This window comes from Pteropus medius, unplaced genomic scaffold (assembly GCF_902729225.1).
Source record: "Pteropus medius unplaced genomic scaffold, Ma_sr-lr_union100, whole genome shotgun sequence".
Classification (NCBI taxonomy): Eukaryota; Metazoa; Chordata; class Mammalia; order Chiroptera; family Pteropodidae; genus Pteropus; species Pteropus medius.
Window position 1 is genome coordinate 4,255,023 of NW_024350923.1, and position 11,409 is coordinate 4,266,431.

The window sequence follows — 11,409 nt, forward strand, 5'->3', positions numbered from 1 at the left end:
TCACCGGCCAAGAATGTCATTGAAACTCCAGCGTTCAGCCTGGGGCGGGGGAGAGGGGGGAAGAGGGAGGCCCTGAGCACTTTTCGAAAGGCCCCTCCAAGGCAGGTTTCATCAGAGCTGCTGCTGCTGCCCCAGAAGTCCCTGCCCCCAATCCCAGCCAGGTCCCCTTTGCCAGTTCTTTCTCTCTTTTAGGGGGAAAAAAAAGCAGCAGCAAAAGCAAGAAGAGGAAAAACTCAACAACAAAGCTCGTCCCACTCCAGGTAATTGAAATTCACCCCTTCTCTCACACGCCCCCACCCCAGTTCTCAAAGTGCGTAAAATGGAACAGCGGCCCTGGGACCCAGCGCTGGGCACGACCTGCCGCTGTCTCCGACCTGCAGGCTGAGGGGCTGTGGCAGGGCTGGCCGGGCGGCCACCTTCCTCTGGGGCACCAGAGCAGGGGTGCCGGGCACCGGCTCTGAGGGGTCTGACGCTGTCCCAGACAGAGGAGTCACCTTCCAGGTCTGGCCCAGCACTGCCTCTCCCCCTTTGAAGCAACAAATAAACAGCAACAAAAGCAGCTAATTACCAAATGGCTTTATTGCTGGTTTGGTTCTAGAGCACTCAAGCCTTGATGAGCAATGACTGTCCCCAAAGAAACGTCTCCAAGTGGTCTGAGGCTTTCTGCACGACCCCAGATGAGAGCTGTTTCCTCAGCATTCTCCCTGGCAACCCTCTGTGGAGGAAGGGGGACCCTGGAAGGTGTAGGTTTATGGGTCCCCTGGGTATCCCCCTGCCCCCAGCCCAGGCCTGAGGGAAGGGAGCAGGGAGAACACTCCGCAGCCGAACCAGCCCTACCTACCCCACCGCCGGAAAAAACCAACAGCCCAAACCCCAGAGGCAGGCGAAGCCAAATGTCCTAGTGGGGAAGCATTTCACCAACGGGTCTGTCCATCGCCTTGAGTCGGAGCCTTCCCGCTGAGTCACGGGTGAAGCCCTGGAGTTGAAACTGGCCCGGGTGCCTCTGCTGATTAATGAATTACCAGTCCCCAGCCCGGCGCACACTCCTAGCCCCTGGGAAGAATGAAGAACCTTGTGAACTTGAGGGAAAAGCCCTCGGCCAAGCGCCCTCTTCTTTCCTCCCGGCCGGGCAGTGGGCCTGTGGTGGCCTCTTCCTCCCCCGCAGGGGGCATTGTGAGCCGGTTAGTCACCTGCCCCGGCCTGGCGCCTCACTCAGCCCCAGCTTTTGGAAATGGGACAGGCGGCGGGACAATAGGCAAGGGGGGCGGTCAGCCCAGACAAAGGACAGCAGGAAAAACACCATCACTTGCTTGGAGGCCAGCTCGCTGGCATTTGGGAGAATGTGTCATTGCATTTACTGGGTGTGTGTGTGGGGGGGAAGGTTAGCGATGAGGAGACGGAGGTATGGTGAGAGCGAGACCCGCGCCGGGCAGCGGGCAGCGCTCCAGGCCGACACCGAAGTCGAGAGAAAGGGACGGGCGGCTCCCTCGCGAGTTCTGGGTGTTTGCAGACGGACTGATGCCCTCCCCGCCCCCTCCCCCAGGAGGCCCAGGGTGGTACCGCCACAGCCTCGCCTCACCTCACCCCCCCTCGGTGCTGTGGGAGGGAGAGGAGCCCCAGACGCCCTCCCCTCCCTCCTCCCCCCTCCTCCCCCCACCCCGGGGAGGGCCGCTACAATTTGTGGTTACACTGCCAGAAAAAGCCAGAATGTCCCACACCAAAAACTGAAACCGAGCGAAAACCTGCGGGCCTGCGCGCCCATAGAGGAGTTGCGCCTGTGGTCGGCTCGGCCTCGCCCCATGTGGACCTCTCGGAGCAGGTAGAGCTGGCGTCTGAGGTCTCGGCGCCTGCTCCTGCCTGGGAGCCGCAGTGGTGAGATTCCGGTTTTACTTTTCCTGAGCCTCGAGCTGCGGCTGCCGGGGGAGCTGAGCTGCCCCCAGCAGCAGGGAAGCCGGGCTGGGGTGGCGGCTGGCGTTTTTGAGCGCGGCCTTGCGGACGCGCGCTTCCCGAAAGTCCGCTTCGGGCTGGCAGGAGCGCGGCGGGGACCCCAGCGTACCCGCAGATCTCCGGGGAGGTGCGGCTACCTGGTTCTGCCAGAGTGCAGGGTGCGGGGTCCCGCTGATCCCGATTTGACAGAGCCCCGCGCGGTGTCGCAGGTGAGTCCGAGGGGCGGGAGTGGGCCGTGGAGGCAGATGGCGCAAAAGGGAGAGGTGAAATGGGGAGAGAAGAGGGGAGGGTGGAGTTGAGAGGGGAGCCCGGGGCCGGGCCGGCGGGAGGCGAGGGGAGGCCGACACCTCGGGCCGCGCCGCTCTTCCTCCCCGGCCCGGCGGGAGGGGAGGGCGGGAAGGAGGGCGGGCGAGAGGGGAGAGGCGGCGGCGGGCTGAGCGGAGCCTGGCTGGGCCGGGCCGCGGGAGGGACTCGCAGTGTCCTCGCTGCGCGCCGCGCGGCCGGAGCCCACCATGCTGCCCGCAGCCGGGGAGCCGGCGGCAGGTAGGAGCCGGGTGGCGGGGCGGGCGGCGGCAGCGAGCCCCCGCCCGGCCCGCCGTGGCCTGGGAGTGATTAGTGCGCGGGGCGGGCGCAGCCCAGCCGGACCGGGCAGGAAAAAAGTCCGTCACCGGCCGGGGAGCGGCGGCAGCGGCCGCTCGGCGCGGGAGGGCGGGCGGGCCGGGCAGGGAGTTGACGCGCGGGAAGGGGCAGCGGCCCGGCGGAGCCCGGAGCCCAGCGCCCGGACCCCGCCCCCGCCCCCGCCGACGGGAAGGGAGCGACCGGGCGGGAGCGGGCCGGGGGCGGGGCCGGGGGCGCCGGGGCCACACAAGGGGAAGGCGCCACTACCGCCGCGGCGGGGAGGGGGCCGGGAGCGAGAGGTCACCGCTGAGGGGGGAGGGCCAGCGAGCGGCCGCCGCGGCACGGTTCCCCCGCCGAGACCCTCGAGGGAAGCCCCACATCCCCTGGGCTCCGCAGAGTCCCCTCATCTCTGCTGTCCCCGCCTTCCTACCCAGCAACTCCACACTGCGCCCCAGAAGCCCCCCAGCCCCAGAGGAGCTCGTCCGGGTTTCCTCCTGCTCCCGGCCTGGCCCTGCCCCCTGGGGTAGGAGGGGGCTGCCGGGCGCGGACGGGAGGCTGGCCGTCCGGCGTGGCAGGGTCACGCCGAGCCCTGGAGAGAGGCTGTGGGTGCGCAGCACTGGACACACTCCTGTCCGGCGCTCTGTGACCCTGGCCCAGACGGCACCTCCTGCTTTCAGTGTCCCGACAGACCCCTCTCTCGGGCTCCCAAGCACACGCTCCCCCACCGCGGGACACAGGGGGCACATTCCTGGACAGACCGGACCTGCTCCCTCCCACCCGTGGCTCAGACACACTACACTGGCTGTCCTGGAGCCACGCAGTCAACCAGGGGTAGAGATGGCAGCAATTGTCACCCAGCAGCCCCAGAAGTCTCCCCTCTTGCTGACTGCTGTTAAGGCTCCCCCCGCCCCCCCAAGGAGCCCGCACTCCTGCCCCATTCACACTTCTGCACACTACCCTGCCACACCAGCTACTTTATTAGTGACACTTCACATTCCTCCCCACAATCCCACCTGCTCCTTCACACCCCGCTCCTGCAGGCTCCCTCCCGGCCCCTCCCAGGCCCTCTGGATAACAACGCCCATTCAAACTCACCCCCACAGTTGCCTCGACTGTTTCCTTCGCTTTGGCCCAGCTCTCCTGGCTTCACCCTGCTCTCCCAGCCCACCCAGGCTCCTCTTGCAGCGCCATCCCGAGCCCTCTCTCCAACAAAAGCCCAACTCCTGTGTCCGCGCTGGTTTCACGAGGCGAGGCGGCTGTCCCGCCTGGCTGCTGCTTGCCTGGGCCTCAGTTTCGTCTGTCATTTAGGGCAGGGTGGGGGCTGCTGAAGAGGACAGCAGAGACAGGACCGTGTGATTCTGCAGGGCCACTTTACATGGCACATAGTGCAGCCCCATCGCCTGATGGGTTGGTGGCATAGCGAGGTCTTCTGACTTCTGGGCCCAGGTGTACCCACGCAGTAAGCCACTTCTCAGTGGCCTGGGGGATAGGGAACTGAGAAGAGGCTGGAAGGGAGAGAAGGAAGGGAGGGCAGGGTAACCAGCCCAGAGGACAGGAAAGTCCTGCTGTTTCTGCGGGGGAAGGCAGGTCGGGAGCTCCCCCAAGGGCCCTTCCCTACACTCTCAGTGCCTGGGTCTCATACCACAGTGGACACAGCAGTTCCCAAACTGCTTCGTTTCCCCAATTCCCCTCAACAGATCCCCTCCAAGGTCACCAGGATGCTGTCCTGCTCTGGCCTGAGGGGCAGGCTTTCCTTCTGGCCCCCGCACTTAGCCCCACACTCTGGAGCTCTGCGCTGCCTCCCTGGCTCCTCCGTTTTCGGCTGATTGCTCTGAGCCACCAACACCAGGTGCAGAGTCTCCTGGCTGACTCGTCCTACCCACTCTGACCATCCTGGCACACTGTACGGCGAGTCCCCCACCCGCACTGAGTGAGGTCAGCCTGGGGGTTACAGGCCAGGGACTGAGGGTGGCTGGAAGCTGAAGACGACAAGACATTGAGTCAATTGTGATTTACGAAGGAAGTAATGGCACCTGGTGCGTGTGTGCGGCAGGACATATAAAATCTGCACCAGGGATCCGACGAGGGCCGAAATGTACGGTGATGGGGGTGGGGGTTGCAGAAAGTGAAACGGAATTACTGAATCAATGCGTTCAGAAATGGACGATAAACGGGGAAGACGGGATGTAAACAATCAGTGGGCAGCAGCCAGAGGCAGAGCTGGGGGGTGCGGGGCGTGCTCTGGGCTGGGGGCCAGGACAGGGGGAGTGGGGCAGGACACAGCCCCGAATGGCCAGGTCCACCTGCACACCTTGAGCCTGGACCAACGGGAGGATGGATGAGGGCTCCAGGGTGCCCAGTGCACTCCCCCTCCCAGGGATGCAGGCGAGTGCAAGCTGCCACAACCAGACCGCAGGTGTGCTCTGCTCCAGACGCTTAGAGTTTTGCTGCCTGAGATATGGGGACGGTTTGCCCAGAGTGGAAGCTGTCATAACAGAGGATAGAGAGCCCTGTCTCCTTTCTCCTCTCCTCCCTCTGGATTTCTGAGTCTCCTTCTCTTGTTCTGGTTCTCTCCATGGGTCAGTCAGTTGGATCCTTCTGCTCTCTCCCCTGCACCCCCCCGCCCCCGCCGCCCCCAGCCTGCAGTGACAGTTACCTCAGAACTGAAATATTCCTGGAAACAATCGGGCCTGTCTGCTAATTTCTGCTTTGAGCCGTTTTTCTTGCCCAGATGATCTAGGCTTTGTTTATCCAAAGGCTTCTCCCCGCTGTCCCTGCAGGAAGGCAGCTCTCCCCAGGATGTCCCACTGGGCCCAGAAGGGGAGGGGAAAACAAGACTCCAGAGCTGGGTTCCTGACTGCTCCCCCGCCACACACACACACACACACACACAGGGTAGGCAGACCCCCTGCCCAGAGCTCTGGCCAGCATGGCTGCCCAAAGCAGGGTGGGTAAAGAGGCGAGCCCAGCTCCCAATTCCTGCTTCGGCCAGGACCCTCGGCATTGCCACTAACTGCGAGCGAGGCCAGACTCCATCCTGAAAGCCGCCTCAAGGCTAGAAGGGCCACTGCCCACCTCAGCAGGTCTCCATCCTCCAAACCCAACTGCACCTTGTACCTGTAGGACCTTCGGGGTGACTCAGCCAGGTATCCAGGCTGAGCATAGCCCAAAACTTCATACAGAGGAGAAGGGCTGGCAGTTGTCTTGGGATGTGAAGAACAGGGAATAGAAAGGCACTCAGAGTCAGCAAGAGCTTGGATGGAGAGGAAGAACGAGGAAAGGCGCACTGAGGAGGGAAGACACAGGCTGCAGGTGGGGGAGGAAAAGGCGAGCCCGTCTCCCCGGGGAGCAGTAATGTGCCTGACCCCGCTCTGCCCTAAAACACGTGCGCACGCACACATGCACACGCACCCTACACCCAAGAGCCCTTCACCCGAGAGGACAGGGTCCCTGAGACTAGTGGCACCCCTACTTCCAAATGTCATTCAAGCCTCTGAAAGAGTCAAGACTGACTACTCAGGACTGCGGAAGTTCCCACCTGAGCCCTACGCTCTGAGACACATTCTATAGGATCTGAATCCTAAACCCTTCCGAGCTGGTACCCTCTCTAAACCCTGACCCAGCATTATGACTAACTGTAAACTTAACCTGGTCTTAAATCTTAACTCCAAACCTATCCTAACTCTAAGTACAGCCAAATTGTTAAACCCATATCCAACTTATTTCTAACAATCAAAACAACATATGTCATTGCAGAAAATTTGAAAGTATAAAATATAAACTAGAAGAAAGAAACCACTCATGATCTCACACCTACCCAAGCTCAAAATCCAGACTAGCCCTACTCTAAGTGACATGCCATGCATCACCCAGTCTGACATCTGAATCAACACATTCAACAAACCTTAGTCCCAGCCAACCCTCTGCCTGCCCAAACCTAACCACATCCCCCAGCTGGACGCAAACCTCAACCACACTCACTCAGCCAAATCCCAATAAGCTAACCTGAAACTTTAAAAGTAACCCAGTCCTTAATGCTAACCTAGCCCAATGCCAATTATAGACTTACCCTATTCTAACCCTAATTGTTTTGACTCCGTCTCAATGCCCGCTGAATCCTGACCCAGTGCTCTGGATCTTGGACCTCACCTAAAAGCTGAGGAAATCGTGTTTCCCAGCTGCCTATGTTTGTTCTCATAGCATTGAATTCTGGCCTCTGGCATCCAGGGATGCCCAAACTCTCCAGCACCATCAGCTGATAAGCCCGATTTATGAAATACATCCTCTCTCTCTCTCTCTCTCTAATGTACTCGCTTCTCCTTCCTTCCTTCCCCTCTCTCACCCTCCATTGCAGGCTGATTGAAAGGCCTCATTCAGGTCAAACTCTTCCCCATCCAAAACCTAGATAAGAATGGGGCAAGCCACAGGGCAGCCGGTCCCTGAGCGAATGCCAACTTTCCTTCAATCTAACCCTAGCCTACGCTCGCACACCAGGGGTATCCTAGAATGTTCCTACCACTGACCACATGAGCCAGCCCCGTGTCCTTCAACCTGACCCCGTGGTCTCACCCCACACCCTGCCTCCTATAGCTTGACTGGGATGTCGTCCCCCTCTCCTCCTCGGGGGGCCTCTCTCTCGCATCCCTCCCAGGGAGACCGTTCTCAGCTGGCAGCTCTGACAAATGCTGCTTCCTGCCCCTTGACTCTCCGCGAGCTGCAGTGGGACTAGGAGCCTGAGAGGAGGCTGAGGTACACCCAGAACCTGGGAATACTGATTCGTGTCCCTCAGCCTAGCTCTGTCCCTCCTTATACACACACGTACATGTTGGCACACATACAGTGACTCTTAGTTGACACACAGTTGTGCTCTCCAGTATCTACTGGTAGACACCCGCAACACACACATGCCTACACACACGCACATGCTCTCTCGGCCAAGAATGCTCCCCTCCTCCATCCCCACTGCCTCCCATCTGGCGTCCCACCCTCACCCCCCTCCCAGCCCAAGGTGGGGACAGACACCTGAGGGGCTGCCAGCTACTTCCTCCACCAGGCCAGGCGCACCTCATGCTTCTTGCCCATCCTGTCTGCAGGGGACTCGTGGGGCATGCTAGCTTGCCTGTGCACCGTGCTCTGGCACCTCCCTGCAGTGCCAGCCCTCAATCGCACAGGGGACCCGGGGCCCGGCCCCTCCATCCAGAAAACCTATGACCTCACCCGCTACCTGGAGCACCAACTCCGCAGCTTGGCTGGGACCTATGTGAGTATCCGGGGCGGTTTAGGGGTCTGGGAATTGGGTGAAGGACGAGAAGAGGACTTGGGGAAGAGAGACAGAATGGCGGAGGGGTCCTGATGAGCGTGAGGTGATGAGGAGGGGCCCTTGGGCTCCAGGCAGTCTCTGTGTCTGGCCTATCTCCTGCCCTTCCCTCTTAAGTGCCCCCTCCTCCCCATCCCTGGCCTCAGGACTAGGCATGTGGGCAGGCCTCGCACCCGCCTTGGCCCATCGCCCCACTGGCTGACTGCCCAGCCGCCCGCCTCCCCCTGGGGGCCGGGGAAGTCTCCTCTGTTTACACCGTGTTGTGGTGTCTCTTGCACGGGTGGGGCTGGGTGGGGATGGAGGGCCCCACCTCCCAAGCCTGTGTTCCAGCTCGCCTCTGCCCCGAACCTGGGGCCCTGCTGCTCTGGACCCATGGGCCTCCCTTCTGTCTGCCTCTCCCATCCTAGCCGGGCCTCCTAGGGGGGCCTTGTGGGAAGAGGGCTGCAGGGGACCCAGGCCAGTAGCGGCAGGGGGCTCAGGGTGTGCATGGAAGTTCTGCCATCAGGATTTGGGGGCAGTCCAGAGGTGTTCTGAGAGCCCAGGAGAGGAGGAAGGAGGGTCGGAGTTAGCGAGAGCCACAGGGAACCGGCCCCCTCTTCCCGTCTTCCTCTTCCACATCCCAGACCCTACTCTGGAGCCAGGGAGAGGAAGGGGAGGAGGGCGGCGGGGGAGCTGGCTCCAACCCCAGGATACACCGAGGAAATTAGTTTGTCTCTGTGCTTGTCAGCGTGTGAACCTCCCCCTGGGCCCTTGCCTATCCCAGGCCTCGCCCCTCGCTTCTCCCTTTCTCTCCCAGCTGAACCGTCTCCCTCAGCCCTTTCCTGGGCCCCAGGCCTCTTCCCCGGGGGGCTGGCAAGGTTCTGTCCTCTGCCCTCGACTGTCTTGCATACCCTGCCTCCTACCCAGCTCTTGAGACTGCCTCCGTTTCCTCCTTCTGCATCCCCGCTCCTGTGGGCTGAGCCCTTCCTTGGGGAATCGTGAGTAGCTTCTGTCCCCAGCCCTTCGGCCGGTGGGACCAGGCATGTCAAGAGGCAAATGGAGCTCTGATGCCCACGGGCCCCTCTGCCTTTCCACCCGATTTCCCGTCTGGTTTCCCTGTGCAGAAAACCTCTGCCTGACTCGGCTACCCCCTCCAGTTCCCGACCCTTTTTCTCTCCTGGCTTTCGCTGCCAAATTTCTCGAAGGAGTGGTCTACACCCGCTGCCTCCACTTCCTCTCCACCCACTCACTCCTTAACCCCCTGCAATCTGGCTCCCAGGCCACTTGAAACGGTTCTCTCCCAGGTCGCCAGGCACCTCCTTCTCGCCAAACCCAGCAGTGTTTCCTAAGGCCCTTCCCCTTGCTCTCTGTTTTACAGCCACTGCTGAGCACTGCTGCCTTCTTGAACTCCTCTTGGCTCTGCGCTCTCCTGGTCCACCTTCTGCCTCTGCAGCCTGGCCTGCCGGGTCCTCGGTCCTCCGGCTGCTCTTCCTCTCTGCCCTGTCTCCGCGGCGGGCGCCCTCAGAGGCTTGCGCACACGGCCGGTCAGCGAGTCCTCCCTGAGTATCTGCTGCTCACTTTTTCTCTTTCTACACCTCTGCCTGGAGAGCTCAGCACCCCCACTGCTTCAACTGTCACCTCCTTACAAATGACATCTCTGGAGAAACTTAGGGGAGGCCTCGCCTGGAGATAGGGCCAGTGTCAGGGGACACGGGAAATAGGAGCTTTGGGGACAGGTGTCTCCTGGCGGCAGTGAGTGGGCTGTTCCCCCCTCCTTCTTCCCCATCACCCTCTCCTTTCTACAGCTGAACTACCTGGGCCCCCCTTTCAATGAGCCTGACTTCAACCCACCTCGGCTGGGGGCAGAGACTCTGCCCAGGGCCACTGTCAACTTGGAAGTGTGGCGAAGCCTCAACGACAAACTGCGGCTGACCCAGAACTACGAGGCCTACAGCCACCTTCTGTGCCACTTGCGCGGCCTCAACCGTCAGGCCGCCGCGGCTGAGCTGCGCCGCAGCCTGGCTCACTTCTGCACCAGCCTCCAGGGCCTGCTGGGCAGCATCGCGGGTGTTATGGCGGCACTGGGCTACCCGCTGCCCCAGCCTCTGCCCGGGACTGAGCCCACCTGGGCCCCTGGCCCTGCCCACAGCGACTTCCTCCAGAAGATGGACGACTTCTGGCTGCTGAAGGAGCTGCAGACCTGGCTGTGGCGCTCAGCCAAGGACTTCAACCGGCTCAAGAAGAAGATGCAGCCTCCAGCAGCTGCGGTCACCCTGCACCTGGAGGCCCGTGGCTTCTGATCTCTGGCCTGTACCACCTCCTGTTTCCCCTCCCCCGCCAACCCTGCTCCCACTCTGGGAGGGAGAAACCTGTGTGCCAACACTTGTTGAGCCAGGAAACAGAAGCCATAAGCTTCTGGCCCTTCCCGGACTTGGAGGAGGGTGTGATGCAATAAGGCCTCCCCTCAACACACACTCCCCAAAGTTCTGCAGGTCTGGGGAAGAGGTGCAATAGGCCCTGTCCCGATTCCACAGGAAGTGATGCTCAAGGGACCCCGACATGTTTCGAATCAGTGCAAAGGCTCTCGCAGCCTCCTGCTTCCTGCCCACCACTTGCCAGTGCCCAACCAGCCCCTCAAGTGGCACTTCCAGGAAGCAGGCATGTAGGGCAGGGAGGGGACCACCACAGTACGTGCCTTTCTGGGGTCAAGCCCTTTGGCTGCCCCACTCTCCTTAGGTGGGTGTTGCTCCCCTGCCCCCAGTTAACTCCATACATCCAATTCAGGAAACAGACACAGTGGCAAGTCTAAACAGGAAGAGATGGGATTGAAAATGGAAGAGGTGGGGTCTGCATCGGAGGGAATACCGAAAGCAGAGGGGCAGAGACAGATCAGACCCGGGGGTCGCTAAGGCAATCGTGGCGCAGGGTGACAACCAAAGGACCTTGCTTCGAGTTTTCTTGCCGGCATCACAGTGCCTCCTCTCCGCCCCCTTTCCAGGGTATCTGTGGGTTGCCCAGCCTGGGGAGGGCAACCTTAGCCACAGCCACAAGGATTTCCTGAAAGTTTACATTGCAGTAGCATTTCGGGGGGCGGGGGGCGGCTCCCCCAGGCCCTGCTCCCCAGCCCCAACCACTCATGACTGTTTGTTGTATTAATATTTATTTATTTGGAGATGTTATTTATTAGATTATATTTATTGCAGAATTTCTATTCTTGTATTAACAAATAAAATGCTTGCCCCAGAAGCATCTCTTCGCTTGGCCTTGCCCCTCCTCTTGGCTCTCCTTACTTGTTCTCTGGGCCCTTCCTCTCCCCTGGCTCCCATGCCTGCTGGGAGAGCCTGGAAGCCCAAGGGAGAGGCAAAGAGCTTGGGGGAAGAGGCTCTCCCCATCCTGTTCACTGGGAAGATGCATGCACGGCAGACTTCACTCCAGCTCCCTCCATCAATGCCAGTTCCCATAGTCCTCCCAAACGCATTCTTGTCTGTAACTTATCTTCCCTCTCCCAGCCTTTACTCGGTCCACCTCACTTCTCTGGATTATTTTCA

The 11,409-nt window shown here is 60.9% G+C and overlaps 1 protein-coding gene across 2 annotated transcripts; it reads left to right on the forward strand.

The window, feature by feature from the left end:
* The first annotated feature begins 2,359 nt into the window (after positions 1-2,359).
* On the forward strand, positions 2,360-11,107 carry CLCF1 (cardiotrophin like cytokine factor 1). Of its 2 annotated transcripts, none has more exons than XM_039840719.1 (3): positions 2,360-2,490; positions 7,659-7,825; positions 9,667-11,107. In XM_039840719.1, exons 1-3 carry the CDS (start codon positions 2,460-2,462, stop codon positions 10,159-10,161), a joined length of 693 nt encoding a protein of 230 aa, XP_039696653.1. In that variant the 5' UTR covers positions 2,360-2,459; the 3' UTR covers positions 10,162-11,107. The 2 variants fall into 2 exon arrangements, with proteins under 2 accessions (XP_039696653.1, XP_039696654.1); XM_039840720.1 differs by lacking the exon at positions 2,360-2,490 and adding an exon at positions 6,159-6,163.
* Positions 11,108-11,409: the final 302 nt, after the last annotated feature.